We start from the raw sequence: 22,919 nt of genomic DNA, 5'->3' as shown, positions 1-22,919 counted from the left end.
AGGGTGACGGTTTAGGAAACTGAATGGTTCTCTACACAATCCCAGCTCTGAAGAGGGAGGAAAGATTTCCTGCAAGAATTTGCTTTCAGCACATGCCAATTCTACAGCTTTGCATTTTCATTCTAGACAGATTTCATACAAAAAAAAAAAAAAATCCTTCCAGTAGCTACAACAGCAGCTAATTGTTATATAGGGTGTGGGGTGATCATCACTGATATTGTACTGTGCTACTTTACATTAAATCATGTTATATAGATAAATAATTTTATATTTTCTAGACACACTTTGATGCAAACAAGCACACATAAAACAACACCTGGAGTACTGTGCCTAGTTCCAGGCATCACAATTTAAGGAGGATATTGACAAGCTGGATGTTCCCTTCCTTCTCTCCTCTGGCACCCCCTTTAAATCTACTCTGGAGGCCCCCCCCCAACTCCTGCAGCAGACTTTGAGAGTGCATGGAGAGGGGTGTTCTGTTGTGAAAAAAGGAAACCTGTTGTGTGAGCAGAACACACATGCTGGATTCTACCCTGTGCTGTTTTTGAACATATGAGCTTAATCGGACTAGAGAACTCTTCCGCAAAACCCCAGTTGCAAACATGCTAAATGTTAGATTATACACACACACACACACAAACACACACACACACACACACACACACATATACACACACAAAGCATGGCTTGTGGTTGTCTGTATTAAGTAAAGAACATCAACTCCTAGAGCTCAACATGATCCCCAAGCATGATTTTTCTGTCTCATTCTTTACAGCTACAATACACAGCTGAGCCTGCTTATTCACATAGAGCCAAACTGACTGCTGTTGAGTAAGTGGGTTGTAGACTATGGACTTAATGAATAACTGCAGCAAAAGAAAATGAAAGGGGAGAAATTTTCACCTTGAGTCTGCATCAATATTTTCCCATTTAATCTGTATAGCCTGCTATTTTCAATTTAGCCTCCCTCCATTCCAATCATAGCCTGACTGTTTATCTACTTCCCATTAATGAATTATAAATAAACTTGATAATTAAAAGCTGGTATTTACAATCCTTGCTATGCAGCCCTTGTGCAATAAATGGGTGATGTGAGTGAGGATGTCGTTCTGCATTACATGCCCCTGTTTAAATCTCAGTGGGGTTTTTTGACAGCATTACCAAGGTTTTTCAGTAGCAATGGAAATGAAGGAATGGCAACATCTTATTAATGCTTATAAATGACTTGCCCTCACCTGGTTACTCATGATTTTAAGTCCCTGTAATAAAACAGTAGATTACCAAATACCATAAAGGCAATGTGGCACACACAAGTTCTACATTGAAGTAGATTTCACTGTTGTACAATACACACACACACACACACACACACACAATCTTATATATACACATATGTGTGTGTATATATATATATGTATCTCTCTCTCTCTCTGTTAAATCCTGCTTTCTCCAAGGAACCCTGAGCAAGGTATAAATTGCACTCCCAATTTATTCACACAAAAATGTTGGGTGATTATGTTCAGGGATAATGGTTAGCTCAAAGTTCTACCCCTGGCCCCATACTCAAGGCAGGCTCATGGCCGATGAACCTGGGCCTCCATAGCATGGCTGCATTCATATATAATTTTATGCCAAAGCAGAGTTTAGCATGAATGTGCTCGCTTCCTTGGAGACTGCAGCTGCCTTGCTACATCTGCTGTCCTAAATATTCCCATTGAAAGGTTGGAACAGGCTAGATTCTCACAGAACAAATGAGGAGATCAGTGGCTACACATTTTGCCCCATTTCTCAGGTTCTACAAGGGTTAGAGACTTTCTCTTAACACACGGACTAGAGTCTGTTTGTTGCTTATGAAACTCTGTATCATGTAAGATCTGTTCAACAGCAGAACCAACTGCCTCAGAAGGTGATGGACTCTCCTTCATTGGAGGTTAGATGGCCATCTGTTAGGGATTCTTTAGCTGTGGTTACTACATTGCAGGAGGTTGGACTAGATAATCCTTGGGGTCCCTTCCAACCCTATAATTCTATGGTTCTATGTGTACTGATGACACTTCAGAGCTACTCATGAGGGTTAGCATACTTGGTTTTTTGGTAACTTCTTCCCTGTACTTTTGTTTGGTAGTAGAATACAAAATTAAGGAAAACTCCTATGTAAATGTGAGCTAAGACTCCAACACCAACAGTCCTGATCACTAGTAGATAAACATGTCAGTTTGTTGTTTAGGCCAATTTTTGCATTATATACTGTCAAGACATGAGTTGCATTGGAATCAGCTTTCAGAAGCAAGTATGAGGCACAGAATAATATAATCTCAGAATTGTAGAGTTGGAAAGGACCCCAAGAGTCATCTAGAGCAACCCCCTGCTATGCAGGAATCTCAACTAAATCGTTGAATTGTGTTCCTATTTGTTTAATAAGGTTTACTCACAGATAACTATGCAGGCTTATTCTGTAAATGGCTCATATGCATGTTGAAAGCTGCCATATCTCAGGTGTGTGACAGTTAATGATCCATGAAATGGCATTAATCCAGAACAAAACCCATCCTGGTGTGCTGCAGATAAGTTAAGCTTGCCATGCTCTTCTCCAGAAGGCCTGTTGCAATTCCAATCATGCATTATGGGCCACTGGTGTATGATAACACCATTTTGTGGCTCTGGGTAAGCAGCAAAAACAAGAGGTGCAAGACCAGCCAGCTGTGCTTCATACATACCCCGGGGGTTGATCTACTTTCTTTGTTTGACTTTCTGCAGTGTATTCATATTACACTTCGCAGTAGGATTACCTCTTCACTTTCACATGGGAATGACCGGGGAGTGCATCCTCCTTGGGGCAACTATTATAGGAGAATTCAGCATTTGAGGATTCCTGGTCTGAGGCCATGACAGTAGGCAAGAATCCATTTTCAGTAGAGATAGCTAGTTTGAGGTGGTGAGGTATGATGCAATCGGTGGGACTTGAACTGTTATGCTAAAACATTTTCATATAAATCCTCAGTGGGGGTTACTTATCATTTGTTGTTGTGGTTCAGTCATTCAGTCGTGTCCGACTCTTCATGACCCCATGGACCAGAGCACGCCAGGCACGCCTATCTTTCACTGCCTCCCACAGTTTGGTCAGACTCATGTTGGTAGCTTCGAGAACACTGTCCAACCATCTCGTCCTCTGCCATCCCCGTCTCCTTGTGCCCTCCATCTTTCCCAACATCAGGGTCTTTTCCAGGGAGTCTTCTCTTCTCATGAGGTGGCCAAAGTATTGGAGCCTCAGCTTCAGGATCTGTCCTTCCAGTGAACACTCAGGGCTGATTTCCTTCAGAATGGATAGGTTTGATCTTCTTGCAGTCCATGGGACTCTTAGGAGTCTCCTCCAGCACCATAATTCAAAAGCATCAATTCTTCGCCGATCAGCCTTCTTTATGGTACTTATCATTAGCCCCACAATTTCCAGCAAAGTATCCTCTCTCTTTTACTACTTTTGTTTCCCATAAAAGCCGCCCTCTTTCACTGCAGTTTGTCCTTTTTGTGTGTGCATAAGCAGACATCATTTCTAGATTTCACAATTTGGTCATGAAAAACAGTGCTTTGTACTTTTAATTAGTGTGTAGCAGCACAGATTCAACATATGCAGCTTTTCACGTTAATGAGCTAGTACAACTGGAGAAGCTGCCCCATCCTTGATCTGCCTGCTATTAAAAAGGGGAAGAGTTATTTTTCCCCCCAGCCAAGATTTGGCAAACCTGGTCAAGATATGCATGTTGCCAACATCTTCTTGGCTGCAACTCCCCAGCCATGAATTATGCTCTGCATAACAGGAATTAGAAACTGACTGAGCCAAGTAACAAAGGCAACATTTAGCATGATAAATAGGTGGACTTGGTCATCATTTAAGGATGCAGTTCCATCACAGGAAACAGCATCAGTTGGGAACTATTACAAAATAAGGCTGCATTGTTATCTGTAAAGGATCCCCATTAAACAAAGAGGAACATACTTCAATGTAAACATGTACAGGATTGCAGTATAAGGCTGCAACCATAATACAATAGGCTCAAATTCCATTGACTTCAATCAGATCTGTAAGATTGCGCACACAATGGCCGCTGAAAGAAATCTATATCCTAATGTACTTGGGGATTTTTCAGTAGTGGCAAAACTGCTGACAATGATCATCTGAGCTACCACAACGTCTCAGAGGGCTGGAGCAGACAGGAGGCTCTTTGGATGCCAATAGCAAAGCTAATCAGAGGTAGAAGATAGGACGGAAACGCCTTGAGAAAATGCAGCCAGCGATCTAAAATGGAGGCAAGCCCAAGGAAGCAGAAGGGCTAAAATGTGGTATGATCCAGAGGAATGAAAGTGACATAAAAACACCAGAGACAGGATTCAGAGATGAAGACAAGCTGGAAAGAGAATGGGCAAAGGGAAGGGGCACACGTGATCAGGAACTCCAAAGAAAAAGAAGGCTAAATGTTCACATGTGGATTTAAAACAATGACCTAAATCTTCAAAAGCAGGCTTAATGGACCCTACCCTCCACCTGAGCTATCTGACTAGGCTAATTTCCACTACTTAAGCATTTTAGATAACTGTTAAGAAAGGAAAGCTCTCCTTATCTTTGTGGAATGCTGAGCAATGCTGCAAGTGACAGTAGAGTGACAGTAAAATTTCAGAACTGAAAAAAGCTGAGTTCCAATGTTGCAGAGACAAACCATCTGGCTGCAGTCAAAACCATGGTTTCCAATCCTGGAGCAGAGACAAACTATGAGGTGCAGTATGATGTAGGGGGAATCAGGGTGTGGAACAAGAGAAGTAAAGGGGAAGAGGGAGCCCTTTATCTCATTGCAGTAAAGTGTTACCCACTCGCAATGTCCAATCCATGCTTTGGCCACAATAAGTGAATCAAGGCACTTGATTGAAACATGCCAAAATGAATTTATCTTAGCAATCTACTCCCATGCTAAAATGATTTCTCCTCTCCCTCAGACATAAATCTGTATATAGAAAGTGGTGAAAGCAAGCAACAAACTCTAACCTATATTTTGTCTAATATATATATATATATATATATATATATATATATATATATATATTCCTATCGCATATTGTGTTGCCAGGAAAAAGTAAAAAGGAAATAAAGAAAGTTATTACAGAGTTATTCCTGAAGGCATATTTTTTTTTAAAAAAAACTACCTCTATGAGTAAGTGAAACGTACAGTCCTTTAGGGATTATCATAAATCCACATACTGTCCCCAAGTGCTAGATTTAGTATTTGGGCCTTTGAATTAGCTGGGGGGAGGGAGTGTAAAAACCTCATGCAGAGACACAGCTGCCTTTTGGCTATGCATCCAGACAGGCTTGTTGGCAACAGTATTTCCCCCTAAAAGGTGACAATTGACTTTCAAATGATAATCTACTGCCAATTCAACTATTTTCTCCTCCAGAAATCAAAAGAATTCCTATCCAATGCACCTGCAGGAAGGTCAGCCATGCTTTTAATCTCTTTATTTAAGGCACTCCCCCCCCAAACCGGTGGATTTACTTAAGCAAAATATGTATATAGGCTGTTCTCAATAATAATAAAATAAAACAGAAAAACTCATCAAGGTATGCCACTTACCCAATATTTGAGAACAAATATTCACTGTTTAGCTATTAATCCTTTACAACGCTTTTCATTTCATAGAATCGTAGAGTTGTAGAGTTTGAAGGGACCCTGAGGGTCATCTAGTCCCACCCCCTGCAATGAAGGAATCTTCTATGGCTTCCTTCTGCATGAATTTACACAGAAAATCTCTTTACAGAGATCCCACAAAATATGTATTTTAATGGCAGGTCATTTTTAATACTGTACTATCTCCTTATGCACAGTATCATCACTCAAAATATAGTTTGTTTCTCCACTAAATTGCCTTTTGTGGGTGCTTACTCTAATATAAAACAGTGAATAGGGCTGAACAGGCAGAAGCCACAGTCATCTGCTTGGCAGAGATCTCTTTATGTTTCCACCACACAATATAAGCTAGCCATAGCAAAGAATGCAGCCTGATAAACTCAGCCATTGATGTCGCACTTGTTCACAATGAGTTTGGCACTTCCTTTCCAAACATGCATTACTGTTTACCCGGACTCTAGCACAATGGTGCTCAGTGGTATTATTTATGCTTTGCACAGATGGCCCAGTATTTCAAACTGCGAGGCAGGACCCTCCTGTGTGCAAGATGTTTACAAGAGGGATCCAAGTGTAGGGACTCCCTCCCTAGTACAGTCATGTGATGGACTGGTGTCTTCATTCTCACTGTTTTGGACCACTAATATGCACTGAACAGAAAGACAGGAACAAAAATGTGCAAATCCGCTACTGTGTTGTTGGAACACAGCCATCAGGACAGTTCCAATTCCAGTGGTTGTGTGGTGGTGTTGCTGCTGTCACCACCACCTTATAAAGAGCAGCAATGGACCAGTTCCAAAATATGTGCTTCACTGAACTCCACCTACATTGCCAGTAAATGGTCACTAAATGTTCTAGTGGCATAAGAGCATTCCTCTGACTGGCTGATTAAATATCAAAACTTGGCCATCTTCAGATGAAGCCAGGTTGCTCCAGATGGCAATGAGTGTGCTAGAGGGCTACATACCACTTGAGACTTATTGTGAATAAGCCCAATGTCCCAGCACAGCAACTCGCTCATGAATAAACACACATGATTTGAAATACCTTTACGAAGTTATCTCAAAGGAAACTATCGAATCAGTTAATTGTGGGATTTGTTTGTTTGTTCCACTGTATATTTTAAAGGTAGTTAACTGGTGGTGAGTTTGCAATTAACAGAGACAATCTTCTGAGAAAGCATTTGTTCTGTAATCAAAGGTAGATGCAAGTTTAACTTTCTTAATTTTAATTAATTGTGCAAAACATTTTTTTTGGCAGGAAAAGGGTCCCGGTGGAGAATATTGAACTAGATACAAACCACTTGCTTACCACATCAATAAATCCTAACAGTCCTCCGACAATACTTTCGTAGCAAAAGACTCAGAGGGAAAGCAGTGCAACCTCTTTACTGCACTGCCTAATAAACCAACATTTTAATAGCTAATCCTTTGGGCTATAACTCATGGTGCAAACACTTAACTTGCATTAGAGCTAATGGGAACTATATGTGCCATTGAGAGAAAAATGCACTGCTGTAACATAGATTTCCTTTGTAAGGAAACATACCATATATATACTCAGAATATTTCCTATGCTAATGGCCTCCCATATTTAAAAATCAGATATTATTATTTTTTAAATGGTGGACAGTTACTTTAAATCACTTGTCATCCACAGTAGCAGGATGTGGCTCAATTTTATTGTTCCATTTAGGGGTTTTTTTCCTCTAGGAGTCAGGAAATGCTGCAAATTGAACAATGTCAGTACTAAACACAAATTTACAAATACAGAGCCAACACATTTTTTTGCTAACTTTGTGTGTTTGCAGGGGGAGAGAATGTATTTCCCCAAGCTTTGAAGAGTAACACAGGAGAGAGGCTTCATGAGTAAATTGCCACTGACGATACAGTTGTACCTTGGATCTCGAACACCTTGGCTCCCAAACAAATCGGCTCCTGAACAATCAAAACCCGGAAGTGAGTGTTCCAGTTTTCGAACTATTTTTGGAAGCTGAATGTCCAACGGGGCTTCCTGCAGCCAATCAGAAGCCATGCTTTGGTTTCCAAACATTTTGGAAGTCGAATGGACTTCTGGAACAGATTCCGTTCGACTTCGAAGGTACAACTGTATTCCCTTTCTCCCTGGTTGCTGCTCTGGCCACTGCTCATGTGCACAAACAAGAGTAACATCCAGTAGCATCAGAATCCATTCATTATTCTCCCCCTCAACACCACAACGAACAAATGTATGACCCAAAGTGATTTTTCCATTCCCATTTTGGAGCATATTGGAAACACAAAATTATGGCCTACTGTCACCCACAGCAAATAAGGCAGACCAGCCTATTGAGGTTGCCACCCTTTGCATACCACCCTACATCCAAAGAGCACAAGGCAGTTCACAACCTAAAAATACAAAACGAGAACACAAAATGCATAATGAAACAAGAAACAAACCAATAGCCCACCCCACTCTGCCAACACACATACATTTAAAAGGCCATAGATTGTCTGATCAGCCAAAGGCCTGGTTTATAGAGCCTCCCTGAGGAGAGCATTCCTCAAATGGGGAGCCACTGCAGAAAAGTCCTGTTCTTGTGTTGCTGCCCTCCAGACCTCTCATGGAGGAGGCACACAAAGAAGGGCCTCAGAGGGTTATCTCAGGGTCCATTCATGTGGGGAGAAGTACTCCTTAAGGTATTATGGTTCTGAACCATTTAAGGTTTTATAGGACAAAATCAGCACTTTGAATTGGACAGCCAGGGCAGTAGGGCCAGGATTGGTGTTAAATGCTCAAACATCTTGACCCAGTGAGCACCCTCACCACCCAGTTCTGCACCAGCTGAAGTTTCTGAACCATCTTCAGAGGCAGCCCCATGTATATTGCAGTAATTAACCTAATGTTACCAGAACAAAGCCAACAGAAGTTAGGCTATCCTTGTCCAGATAGGGTGTAGTTGGACCACCAGCTGAAGCTGATGGAATGCACTCTGTGTCACCGAAGTGGATCCAGGAGTAACCCCCCCCCCCAGCTACCTACCCACTCCTTCAGTGGGAGTGTAACCCCATCAAGCTTCAGCCTGCAACAAGTGAGTGATTCGTTTGCCATGAGCACAGAAAAAGAAGGTGTATATAACAGGCCATAGATAACTCCACGTTCTGTGTTTATCTTACAAGTTAAATAGGTGAAAATCAAATCATATTTAAGATACATAGAATCCAAGATACTGGTACTTAATGCTGTTTTTTTTTGCAGACATTACATACATTTGCATACATGTATGCATTATTTTTTTTACTACGTGGCAAGAATATGTCTTAGTCTCTCATACACTTGTATAATTTATTCTATTCCTTCACATAGATATTTTGTTGTGTGGTTTTTCTGGATTGTAGTTTGCAAAGTAGCTTGTTTCCTCATTCCCAGTGGAGCTTTGCAATTGTGTTGCTTGAAAAGCTGTCATCCACTTTGCATAGCAAACTGCTTTTGAACTTTATGATAATTTCCAGTAACAGTTTTGTGATATGGCATGCAGTGGTTTCTTGTCTTAAGAAACAAATGAAAACACCCATGGATTTATGCAAGCTCCTAAGTGTGCTTAAAGTAACTCTCAAGTTAGGGATACAAAAATATTTGCTATTTTCATGGACCCAAACTGAAATTGCCTATTCACTGGTGCATATGAGTATTCCAAACAAGCAACAAGATTCAAAACTTATTGTTAAGTGCACACATACAAACACATACACAACCAGATCAGCAACAAACAAGCCAGCATGATGTGGACCCCAGCATTGAAGGGGGTCCAATGATCAATGATTTTTAAAAGCTGGTTGGTGCTCTGAATAGAGCAATTGCCAAAAAAAAAAAAAAATGATATCTGTGAAAATTGTCCTGAACAAATCATTCCAATCCAGGAATAATTTGAATGAGTTTGCATATGCTTGTGCTATATGATGGCATTTATGTTTATGTACACAGCACTATTACTTGCTTGCTACTGAGGTGTTCCATAGCTTAGTGATAGAGCAAACGTTTTGCATACATAACACTCCTGGCTAATTTCCTGGTAAATCTAGTCAAACTGATTTCAGGCAGAAAGAACTCTGGCTAAAACCTGAAAGGGTTGTTGCTTGTCAGAGCACACTGCAGTAGTCTATGGTCTGATTCAGTATAAGGCAGCTTTGCATATACAGTGGTACCTTGGTTAAAGAACAGCTTAATTTATGAACAACTTGGATTAAGAGCGCTGCAAACCCGGAAGTAGGTGTTTTGGTTTGTGAACGTTGCCTTGGAAGCAGAACACGTTCCGCTTCCTGTTGAGTGTGTTCCATTTGTAAATTGGGTCCCCCACTGCTATGGGAAAGCACGCCTTGGTTTAAGAACGGACTTCCAGAACGGATTAAGTTCATAAACCAAGTTATTAAATAGTGGGTGGACATAGCAGATGACACAGTGATACTCCAAGCAGCTCTGTTTATTCTCAGGCTGGAACAGGACTTAACTGAAGGGCTCAGCAGCCTGCTTATATAGAACTCAGCTACAAGCAACAGTAACAACTTTCTGTAGTTACCCAATCCCTGAACGTCACTTTCAATCCCTCATTTGCATGTGCGGACCTGAGTAAAAACTGCAACAGAATGAACTATATACACACACCCCTTGTGGCCTAGGGTGAGAACTTCAATACATAACACATGGTACCACTGCACTGTGATTATTTTCACTACTTTGGTCTTACTTTTCTTTATCCTAGCAAGCAGAAGGCCTGCAAAGCAAATAGATGGAGAGGTCTTAGTGGCTGTCAGTAGAAAGATCCTTTCTAGACAGCAACTGATCAGCATTCAGGTGCTTCAGCAGAAAGTAGAAGTGCACAATTTCCCTCCATCTGTCAGACGTCAGAAGAGGAACACAGAATCTTATGGATACTACTAGCATTCTTTTACAATTTAGAGGTCAAAGAGGTCCAGTGCCCAGTAGATACGAATGAAAATGAACTGAGGAGGGATGTAGAAGCAAGCGAACAACACTATTAATCTCAATCTGAGATGTTAAGTGAAAGGAAACAAACAGTAATTTCTTAATATCTTTCTTCAGTGCTCTGAAAACTGAGTGGAAACATGGTATAGCAAAATATTGACAGTGGGCCCTGGCAGATTCTGCTACTGTTGTGGCTAAAGCTCCACTTTCTACCACATCAGTAATCCCCAGCCATGTTTCTAACACATTAATATCCCTGCAGTGATTACTTTTAGAAAGACAGAAACAGAAGTCCAAAAAGTTTTAATCAAAATTATTTGGGGCACCAGAGCCAGTTTTGTAATTCTTAAATCCAAGGGAGACATCACCCTGAGAAAGGAGACTCAGCATCCACCTCTGTTTTGGAAGCCAGCAAGTCAGATCTCTCCAAACAGCACAGCGCACCAGCAATCCATAGCACCTGATTCTCTCCACCAGTGGAAGGTTTAAAGCAGCTACTGGGAGGCATCATAGTGCAACAATTTAAGGTGAAGCCCTTTACCTTTGAGAAACTTCCAGCTTGCAGTTCAGAGGAAGGACTTGGAGAATAAATCAGTTGTCTTCTGGTACTCTAAGGGCTCAGTTTAGCTCAGGCTTCTTTCATAATGTCTCTGCTCCCTGAGATCTATTAAGCACTGCAGACCTTTCCTCTAACTCTCTGGTACCTTGCACCAGTCTACTGACACCTGCTGCTTCCAAATCATCATCATCCAAACCCTTGGCAAGCATCTCCACAGTCTGCAGGAGACTAGTATAGGAAAGGCGAGTCTTTGGCACTTGCATTTACAATGCAGTTACACCGAGATTGCTTCATGGCAATATTGTGCATGAAGGGAATCACACAGAGAGGATAAAGGGGCTGGTTCACAAATAGGATTCAGACTGTAAAACACTGGCTTGCCTTTATCAAGTATTTCACTTTGGCCCAGTTTAGGCTTTACTCTAAACCATGGTCTTGTGTTACTGAAATAAGCATGCATGAGCCTTGGTCTCCACAATTCCACCCCTGCCCCAGTTGCAAAGAGATTGAAGTATTTTCACCTTGTGATATATGAATGGGGTTTATTCAAAGAAACTACTATTAGCTAACCAGAATCAAGCCTTCCCAGAAACAGAATTTAGCTTACATCAAACCAGGAATGTAGAGTAACACACTCGTTTGGCTGGGAGATGTGTGCCAAAACTTGAAGTCTGCTGTCACTCCCCCCATGCCATGAACCACTGCAAATTCCGACTCCCTAGTGAGTTGGAGGAACCTAAGAATTTTTACAAAAACAACATATTTCAAACTCCCCACTTCCATAGCCCAGTGCTTCAAAAGCATCTCTTTTTTTGTGACCAACACCCAGCAGTTGGCAACCCTGCCAACTATTAAAGGGAAATGTTGCAATCCACAGCATATTGACCCAGATATAGCCATATTAAAATAAATGAAACTATTCCAGAGTCAGTAGATTGTTTAACTCATCCAAAGTTTCCACTTAAATAGCCGTTGCTAGTGCTGTTCCAGGTTGTTTGTTTGTTTTTGTGGTGGCGGCTGTTATTATTTAGCTTTCCACTGTATTTAATCTGTGTAGGCAAAAATATGCCACAGGAGACTAACGTTCCTGAGATGGCACAAATTAGCCAAAAGAACTCTAAGCACGATGCACCCAGAGTGAAATATTATTATAGAGCCCCCATGAACACTTCTCTCAATGAGACAAGTAGGCACAATATGCTGAGAGTTACTCTGGCACAAGGACCTCTGAAATGAAAGGGCTGTACTGAGTCAGAAGGCAAAGATGGCTGGAAACACTAAAACTGAGGCCTGTGCAGGAGGTGTCTGAATATTTTAACTGCAAAACACTTCGTAATACTTCCCCCTCCCTTTTTTGCTAACTTATTTTATTCATTCATTTATTTAGTTTCTAAACTGCCCTTCCTTCAAGGATCACAAGGCAGTTTACAATACAAAAACACAAAAACACATAACATAGTAACCAAAAGAAACAATACCACACCCCTAGTTGTAAAGGCCATGTAGATTGTTTAATTAGCCAAAGGCCTGGAAGAAGAGGGATGTTTTTGTCTGGTGGCTAAAGATATGTAACAAAGGCACCAGGTGGGCCTCCCTGGGGAGAGCATTTCACAAATGGGGAACCACCACGGAAAAGACCCTCGTGGAGGAGGCACACAAAGAAGGTCTTCAGATGATGATTTCAGGGTCTGGGTTGGTTCGTATGAGGAGAGGTGCTCCTGGAGGTATTGCAGTCATGAGCCATTTAAGGCTTTATAGTTCAAAATCAGCACTTTGAATTCGGCCCAGAAAACTAATCGGCAGCCAGTGCCAGGCAGTCCACGATTGGCATTATATTGTAAGCCTGCTTCAACCACAGAATAAGCATGGACAAGTTAGAAGCTCTCCCAACATGGTTGCTTTACTTTTGACATGCCTTACGTACCAGAGAGTAAGAAATGGACAGCTCCATCTGCTGATGGGCAAAGCAATTGTCACATGGTGGTTATCCCTGCACTTTAGCAGCTGTTCAATAAACTCCAGTGCACTATGAATGTACCTATGATTTTTACACTACACTATTTTATTTTTATACCAGTCTAAATGTGAGAATTTTCCCCTGTTAAAGTCCTGCGAAGTATAATTTGATGGAAGAGTTGGGAAATCCATGCCACAGATCACTAACTGCCCATCACAGAATTACTGTTCCCAGGATTTATTTAGAAGGAGGAATACCTGTTGAGCCATTTTAAGTCTGCAGTATAGGTATGCCCACAGAGGCTATAAAATGATGGCAACAGACAAGATTTAACTGGCGTAGTACATAAAGCCAATATAATGTCCTTTCGCACAAGTACTGGAAGTCTCACCCAGAGAATGTTGTAGGCATGTTAAAATCTGACTACATATACTTTAAACCAGAATCCAGTTACTACTTTCCTTCCCTAAACCAAAACAGAATTAGTTTACATCAAACCAAGGATGTAGCATAACACACTCCATTAATTTGGCTATCTCCTCTAATCAGCGGGGTGCAAACAAAACATTTTCTTACCAATGACTAGGCAGTGCAACACAAGTGGGATGCAATCAAGGAAACAAACAAGTTCAAATAAAGAAAGAAGCATATATATATATATATATATATATATATATATATATATATATATTCGCCCATTTCCCTACATTTGCTAAACATTTGCTACTGCTCCTTTATGTGGCTTTAGAAAGAGTAAGTGGTGTTTTTTTTAAAGGTTATTTACACCCAGGAGGATGTCAGCAACAATAATCTCACCTCTCTAGAGTTCAACCTCATCTTGTAATTTAACTTCACAGTAATTTATTATATAGCTCCATGCAAATTTGCTGCCCCAAGAAAGAACAAGAAACAGAAACTGCTAGTGGAACAATGCAAACTCAAACACTATTTGCATACAGATGTTGGCTATCACCCATAAAGCTAAGAACATCAAGGGAAATTATGAGATGGAAGGAATCTTATTTAACAGTTCAGTCTCCAATAGCAAACCATTTCTGGATCCTATAGGTCAGGGGTGGGGGATCCTGTCTCTCTCCAGATGTTGATAGGACTTCAACTCCCATCACCCCCACCTAGAATGGTCCAATGGTTAGGGAAGATGGAACTTGTAATTCAGCAAGAAGGCTACAGATACCCCATCCCTTGCTTTAGGTGAAATGTATAGGGATGTAAGGCATAATAAAAATAAATTAAGGAAAATCTCCACAACAAAGGACACTGTATACTGAAAACAGGCACCAGACGGTTTTCTGAAGACCTCTGTTGGAAGATGATGAAAAATGAGACAGCATTACAAACAGATGAATGAATTGTAAACCTTGTCTCCATCTGTTCAAATTTAATATATTTTTCTAACCAATGCAGTTTTACCATTTGAACTACAGAGATGAAAAACACAGAAAATGATTTATGCTTCACATGCCCCGACATACAACCTCTACAGCTATAAGTTTTGGTTTTTGAGAAGTCCTCCACACACTCATCCATTTCAATGTGCACATGCACACCAACACACACACACACACACACACACACACACACTACTCTATAAAAGGGGCAAATATTTGAATCAAGGAAACGATGCTGAATTTTCAATAATTGGGAAGGACATAGTACCACCTGTAAGCATCTGAGGATCATATGCCGCCTTAGAATTTTCAATTATTTTAACTGGGGTAGCTCCAGGATAAGAAGACTTGAGTACTGCAAACTTTCATATTTTACATCCGGTAGATTAATATAAATTATATTTAAAAAACACACACACCTGACACAGTCTTTAAAAAGTTTGCAAGCTTGCTTGTTTATAGCCTATTTTAAAGCAGTGTAGCATCATCGAGATGACACGTTCCTCCAGAAGATAGTTAAGCAGAAACAAATTGGTAAGCGCTCTGAGACCTGCATGTATAGGCCGGTATACGACTACTACTACTAGTAGTAGTAATAATAATAATAATAATAATAATAATAATAATGGTGTTGGTTCACACACTATAATGCAGTGAATACACACCTCCCACACTTTGTTTAGTGTCCTTTCTTCCTGAGAAGTGTACTTCTATGTTAATGTTTCTAAAAGTTTCTTCAGTCACATTCATATGTTACATTTATCACCTTCATATTACCTCAGCCTTCCCCAGCCCTCCAAATGTTTAGGACCATCAACCCCAGCCAGCATAGCCAATGGTCAGGAATGATGGGGGAAATAGTCAAAAACATCTGGAGGGCAGCAGGTTGGAAGAAGAAGAAGAGGAGGAGGAGGAGGAGGAGGAGTTTGGATTTGATATCCCGCTTTTTCAAGGAGTCTCAAAACGGCTAACATTCTCCTTTCCCTTCCACCCCCACAACAAACACTCTGTGAGGTGAGTGGGGCAGAGAGACTTCAAAGAAGTGTGACTAGCCAAGGTCACCCAGCAGCTGCATGTGGAGGAGCGGAGATGCGAACCCAGTTCCCCAGATTACGAGACTGCTGCTCTTAACCACTACACCACACTGGCTCTCAAAGTCACTTTTACCTAAACAACACTCTGGTGCACAGAGTGATCTCTAACACTTGTACCAGCATATCAGCCAACAACACCAAGCTACTATCCCTGTAAAGCCAGCAAAACATCACACCATATGATACAATACTGTACTGTGTCAATTTCCTACAACACATGTAGTTGCTGGTGCAGCAGGTGTAGGATCAAAAATCAACAGTTCAGATGCAGTCCTACTCAGTCAGAGAATCTTGATTTGGCTATAGAGAATGCCAAATCTTTCAGCTTTGGAGATTACCATGGTTAGTACTGTATTACATTTGCACCAACACTTTCACTAGCAATGGCACCAAAACAAAGTTTGAAACTATGGCCAGAAGCAGTTTTGCAAACTGTGGATGGGTGCTATCACTGGTGATAACTTCAGTGCAGATTCAATGCCGATCACAATTATCTCCCAAACTGAAAAGGGAGGATGCCCAAGCAAGAGGAGTAGGGTGATCTCTTACACCTAATCCAAAAAGCGGAAACACATCACCAAAAAAGAAGAAGAGTTTGGATTTGATATCCCGCTTTATCACTACCCTAAGAATTCTGAAAGCGGCTAACAATCTCCCTTCCCTTCCTCCCCCACAACAAACACTCTGTGAGGTGAGTGAGGCTGAGAGACTTCAAAGAAGTGTGACTAGCCCAAGGTCACCCAGCAGCTGCATGTGGAGGAGCGGAGACGCGAACCAGGTTCACCAGATTACGAGTCTACCACTCGTAACCACTACACCACACTGGCTCTCAGAAGACATAGATCTGCATCAAATTTGTATTTGTTGATTTATATGTATGAATGAAATATTAGAAATAATTACTATAATATAACTAAAAATACAATGCACTTAACTATAGTGAAGAGGGCTATGGCCAGGTGATTTGCATGCATCCACATTCTGCTGCCCAGGTGCTAACTAATGTTGGGTAGCTGTTGATCCTCTCTCTGTTTTTAGGGCTATTGATGACTACTGTAAGTGTACTCAAAGTAGATCCATTTAAATCAATTGACCTAAGTAAGTTTTCAAGTGGGACACCAGGCTGCACTAAAGAGGAGGTGTGAGAAGGGAAGTCCCCAACATGTTCCTGATCATCAAATCATGGTTTGGTGATTGCCAACATTACATCTGAATGGGGCAACAGCAATAAACTGGTTCCATCTGGTTTGGTTCAACTGGGTTATGCACTGGGTGACAAACTATTTATTTGTTCTGGAACAATGAAGCCGAAAATTTAATTCATTGATTATGAAGGACAGCGACTGATTTCACAATCAACATCTGCTTAATTCATGTACATGGACCAATATGAACCAGGGAAGGACTAGGACTGTCAGGCTGCAAGGAAAGTATTTTAAGGAGAAAAAAATGTTGACAGCACAAGTCTAGATTTATCCTTTCTAATTTTGCATTGTCCTCTGTGGGGGAACTGCAGGATTGCTTCTCACTAGCAGTTTTGTAACAGAATATCTGGGACTGTTGCAAAAGAAATGGTTACATCTGGAGGTCAACGTGCTTTTTTGTCACACTTGTCCACATTAATTAATTTTCTAGAATGGGAAGGCTTCTAATGATTACTTATAAAAAAATATGTATGCCGAAGTGTGTTAATGCATTGTAAAGTTCATTACATTTTTTAAAAATAAAAAAACTATTTCTAACATGAAGTGGAACAAATATACTCCTATACAGGCCATTAAAAACTGAATGTCATTTGGAACTTAAAAAGTGCAATTGCAAATATATATTTCTGCATTTTTACGCCAATCACTATGGAACCCTGCTCTAATGATACGGATTTAAGTTTTATAACACTCTAGCAATTAAAGTTATGCACAATCCATATTTGGCAATAAACTGTAGCCCAATTTCATTTAACACACTTTTCTCTCACCTGCAAGAAAATATGCACTACGAAAGCAATATATGGGGGGGGGGGGAGAGGCTCAGCACATAAACAGGAGGAAATGAGAACTCAACTAACATAAATCATGTCAGTTTTATTGAGCCACAACAGAATCTATATGAAAAAATAACCTGTGTTTCTTAAGGTTTGGGCCCTGTGTACAAAGTCAGAACAAATAGAACATATCTTCGGCTTTGTACAAAGCAAAACATAAGAGAATAGATTTAAGTCTGTAAGTGTTTGTATTCAAATGTCAAGGTGCCAGAGAAGCAGCCAGCTCATCATGGCAGCCTAACAAAAAGAGAAAGAGAAAAAAATCCAGTTGATTCCACATGCTTCTATTGTATCATTTCTGATTATGCTAGTTCATCTTTAAGACACAGCTCCTTCAGGCTCCTTGTTCGTTGTTCCTAACCCACAAAATGGTCCAGGCACTGCAGCTTCAAAAAGTAACCTCTGCAGTGAAATGAAAAACAGGGAAAAAAGCAACTGATCACGTCTTAGATCTTTATGCTTGACCTCACATGAATATTCATTTCTGTCCAGTAGCTGAGAGGCATTTGTACCGTATCATTTTGGGATACACACACACACACTAAACAGACTTGCTCTGAATTTTGCCATCGTTTCCCCCACAAAAGCCACTCCAAAATAATCAGATTGCTCAGGCCTGCCACAGTATTAGTTACTGCATTCCCCCCCCCCAACTCCCCATGAAGATCTTTAATTAGGTTAGAACATCTCACACATCTGTGCTTTGGAAGCTTCTGTCAACCCAGCAAATGCAATCACATGGAAACCAATGTCCTCCAGCTATCAGACAATTGATTCCCCCCCGCCCCCCAGGATTCTGCTCATGTGTAGCTTAAGGGACATGTGATATGTTCATTCATTTGTCAGTCAGTTTGCCCATGCTTCATTAGCAGAGAGCAGTTTTTCTCCAAACACTGAAATAATTCTGGCTGCCCCCCCCATCCAAAAATACAAAACCCAACAACTTCAAGACACACATACAAAAGAAAGGAAAGCAACTGCCCTTAAAGGGTCCATCCGGCTAAATGAAGTTCCATCCATGTGAATGGGCAGAGTACATGCTGAAATTATCCATCAAAATAAATGAGACTTGACTCCAAGTGCATCATGCCCAGAGTATATAACTTTAGGATACAGACACAACTGGAAGTATGGCTTGAGCATGGTCTGTCAGAGTACTTTAAATTATGCACATAATTTCCCTTATGATTCCACTGTGTGTGAGAGAGAATTTGTCACCAATCGATTACTAAAATTGTTTAGAACTGCAACACTGTTTTAAAAGATGGCGGGGGGTAAGGAACCCAGGAGAAAAGACAGCATCACTTAAGAGCTTTGCCTGCATCGCAGAAAATTAAAACTAGTTAATTGTTGAATCCAGAGAACTATAATTGCTGCTTCCAAAATCATTCTTCCATACGTGTGTGTGTGATGCCATATATATCAGAATTGCCCCCCAAACCTCTTGATTAGCTGTGTGCTTATACAAAATACTTGATATCCTAAGCAAAGATGTTTGACAGTATCGTATAGCATAATCTCTAGAACAATGTCGGAAGGCAGGATGCAAACTCAGGTTCTCAAACCCTTTTGAGTACCCCAAAGCTGTAAACATGCAGTGTCAACTCGAGTTGGGAAACCCATACCCAGTGCCTGCAAAAACCTCGATGAGACTGCAATGCTTGTCAATGAAGCACACTTTGGCAGGAATCTTTCCTCCAGTACTATCAATATATAGCATAAGAATTCCCACTTATGTAGCATAAATCATTCTGCATAAGACGTCTTGGGAGGAGGAGAGCATACTGTGTGGGTCTTGAAGCTTTCCTTGTTAAACAAGGTGCCAAGGTCATGTAAAACTTAAAAGGAATCGCTCCAATTCCACTTGACGGCTGCCCCGCAGGTTGTCTTTTGCAACAAGCTTATGAGATGTACCCTGATGTTTAGATGTAAAATATCATATTAGATATTAATGCGAGAAAGTTCAGTTGTTGTTGTTGTTTTCATAAGTACATACTCTAAGGGTATGCACTAAGAAAATTCTCTGCAATACATTTCTACCTCTGAAAGAAATAGTGTTTGGAACTGCTTGTTTAAGGACAAAGCAAACGATGCAATAAAGGGAGGGGGAGAAGGCATGTGGGAGAACTGGGAGTTGAAAGGATGCACGTACATTTTTTCAAAATTCGTAACTGAATTTAAAAGAAAGAGGTTTTTCACTGTGACACAGATAGCTCTGATTTTGCAGAGCTACCAAATCCACTGAAGCCGAATTGATGGAAACAAGAGGCATGATTCACATATGTCCTGCTCAGTGTTTTAGCAGGCTGTGATGGTGAAAATGTGTGTGTGTGGGGGGGGGGTGTCTTCAGATGTAGCCTTTAAAAAAACCAACAACAACAATCCATCGTATCTGAAAAAACCCATCCTTTTAAAAAATATGTGGCGAATGCACTAGCGCGTATACACAGGGGCACAGTTCCAGTTGGGGTGGTGTGTGCAATCAAGTAGATCAGATACTAACTTGACTTGGCACCAATGTATGGATGCACGGAGACATATCCACAGGATGTATGCATTACGAGATGATAAGCGACATTTACAACCCAGAATATAGGAGCAGGGCAGCCTCAAGTGACATCACCAGATCAACTGCAGTGTCAAGCCACTCCAATATATTACCCTGCACACCACTGCTTTCACAGGCGCCTTTCTGCTCTAGCCATTAGAAAGCACTTGTGATCACAAATATTAGGGGTTATTTCCAAACACAGACAAGGCATGCCATATCCCGTTGGCAGAGAGGAGAGATTGTAGAGGCTGCTAAATTGATCAAGACATACATACACACACACACACACACACAAACACACACACATACTTACAACTACAAAATGCATCACCATAGAAACCAGAAAGCAAGAAACTACAGTAATAATGCTAAAGTAAATGCCACATCCAGTTAGTCAGTACAAGGAAGCCTAAGGGATTTCACCAAGGATGCAAACTAACTAGGGTTTCAATGCATTCAGGGAACGGGGACTTTGAAACTGAAGTGGAATGTAATTATGCTTTCTCTTCTTAATTCCACTGTCGTTTGATGGCAACTTTACATAAATGACTTTTTTTTTTTTTTTACTTACAGGCATTTGTTACAGCGAAGCTGTTTGCTGTTTCAATGTTGTCTACATGAGGAACCAAATTAAAAGGTGCTTCGGATGCGTTGGGGCTGGTGTTGTGAAGAAAAATTGCTAATCGAAAAGCAGTATATTCCTGATCTGTGTTTCGGATGAAGAGGCCACCTACCAATAAACAAATGATAGCAAACAATAAAAAAGTGTCACAGTTAATTGTTTCTATGTCAGGCAGCAGCTATAGTGAAAACAGCTCTACATTATTATTAAACAGCTTCTTTAGGTCCTTCTTGTAACAAATACATGTTTATGCACACGGAGATATTATGAGACTTTTAGGATCCCTGCTCCTGAGCAGCACTGGTCCTGTTTTTTCGTGCCTTAAATAGCCATATCTCTTGTGATGAGAGCGACCTTTGAAACCATTTAGCATCCATCTCTGTTAACGTTGAACACATTGCTAAATTGGCCCTCCCTGGTATTCAGTGGCAGGCAGATTTAAGAGTGGATCTTCTATCGAGACACATGCTGGGGGTATACGGGCACGTTCCCTTTCTATGTGCCTGTGCAGATATGTACATTTACCTTGGGACACACCACACCAGGGAGAATAATCTACAGGGAAGTGGAGCACCACGAACTTTGTCCCTCTGCAGCCTATGGGCCGGCAGCCTTATTAGCAACACCTTTTGGAGTGCATGAGAAATGATGCAGTGATGGAGCTGCAACTGGAAGGGATTCAAGAGCTGCGTCCCATCCAAAGATGGGGGGAAGCAGAAAGGGAAGGCAACCTGGACCAGGCAAAGAAGAGGCACAGACCGAAGCTGCTGCTAGGGAGGGGGAGGCCGGGGGTGGGTGGGTTGGGAATATCGACATTAGCAGGGGGGAAATGCCCTAAGTTTCCAAGTAGTGCCCGGAAAGGCTCTGAAGCAAGAACAGCTATCCCTCCTCCCGCTCCGTGGCAAATGGGTTACTGCAACGTGCAGGTTGTGCTAGACCAGGTTCCACGGAGCATCCTGAAGAGGAGATGCAGGCAGCTCAAGGGTGAGCCTTGCGAGGTGGGGGGGGGGGGTTGGCTCAGAGAGCATCTTCCCAAGTTTGCCAACACACTATACACAACACGCACGCATTCACACATGCATGACTCTCCCTACCCCGGAGACATAAGCATCACCATCTCTCCCCCCCCCCTTTCCACGCCGCCCTGCTCCCCATCACGCAAACACGAGGGCAGGAAAGAGGGTATATGGAGGGGCTCTTCATCCCCTCGCCCCCCAATTCCTGCGGCCCGCATTTGACCTCCCACCCTCTTCCTTTCTCCCCCTCCCCTCCCCACTCTTTCTGCCCCCTCTTCGCCCCCTCCATCCCGTCCCGTCCTCCCCCTCCCCGTCCGCCGCCGCCACCCTCCTCTTCCTCCCAGCCCAATGCAGCGCTTACCTATTTGCACGCTGCTAGGAAAAGCGCCCATTGCGAGTCCCCAAAAGCCAGAAAACAACAAGACAAGCTGTCTGCAAATAATCCTCATCTTCTTCTTTCTCTTTTGCCTCCCCGGGTCTCCTCCTCACGCTCTCTCCCTAGATGTTGTTCAGAGAGGCATTGAGGACCCGCTGGTGGTGGGGGAGGGAAGGGGGGGCAGGACACAAAATTGAGAAAAGGGGGGAGGGAGGGAAAAAATTAAAAATGGGGTAGGGAAGAAAAGAGAAGAGGGTGGGTGGTATTTCCCCCCTCCCCTCCCTTCTCTTTTTCTCCCCCCTTCTTCTTTCGTCCCTTTCGTCTCTGGATAAATCTCTCTCTCTCTCTCTTCCCTCCCGCCTTCCTTCTTCCCCTCAGCAAGCCATCCTGCTGAGGCGGATTTTTCCCGCAGTCTCCATAGCCCTGGCAGAGGTTTCTGTCCGGCTGCAAATGTTTCACATGCAAAAGATGGTGGAGAGTTTGGTGGTGCTGGGGAGAGAGGAGTCTAGTGGCTGCGCTCAGAAATGAAGACATGCGCTATTCCTCCCGCCTTCCTGCTCCGACCGTCGCTACCCTCCCTCCCTCCTTCCCGCCCTGGCGCCCCTCAGCAGATACACAAACACACACACACTCGCACACACAACGGGGATGGTGGCGGCG

At 41.9% G+C, this 22,919-nt stretch overlaps 1 protein-coding gene across 8 annotated transcripts in view; it reads right to left on the bottom strand.

Moving 5' to 3' along the window:
* GRIA4 (glutamate ionotropic receptor AMPA type subunit 4) overlaps positions 1-22,494 on the bottom strand; it is a 216,534-nt gene extending 194,040 nt beyond the window's left edge. For 5 of the 8 annotated variants that reach the window (XR_004426417.1, XM_033146202.1, XM_033146203.1 and 2 more), the window contains exons 1-2: positions 22,245-22,494; positions 20,817-20,975 (exon numbers count right to left, since the gene is read on the bottom strand). Coding sequence is in view for 7 of the 8 variants with exons in the window: in XM_033146202.1 (XP_033002093.1) it covers positions 20,817-20,975; positions 22,245-22,332 (247 nt within the window). In the remaining variant the exon portion in view is untranslated. The remainder of the gene's footprint in view (positions 1-20,816; positions 20,976-22,244) is intronic. The other 3 variants (XM_033146200.1, XM_033146199.1, XM_033146206.1) reach the window with 2 other exon arrangements.
* Between the last annotated feature and the right edge of the window lie 425 nt (positions 22,495-22,919).

This window comes from Lacerta agilis, chromosome 4 (genome assembly GCF_009819535.1).
Source record: "Lacerta agilis isolate rLacAgi1 chromosome 4, rLacAgi1.pri, whole genome shotgun sequence".
Lineage (NCBI taxonomy): Eukaryota > Metazoa > Chordata > Lepidosauria > Squamata > Lacertidae > Lacerta > Lacerta agilis.
The sequence above is the reverse complement of the archived record's forward strand: the minus strand, read 5'-3'. Positions and strand labels throughout refer to the sequence as shown.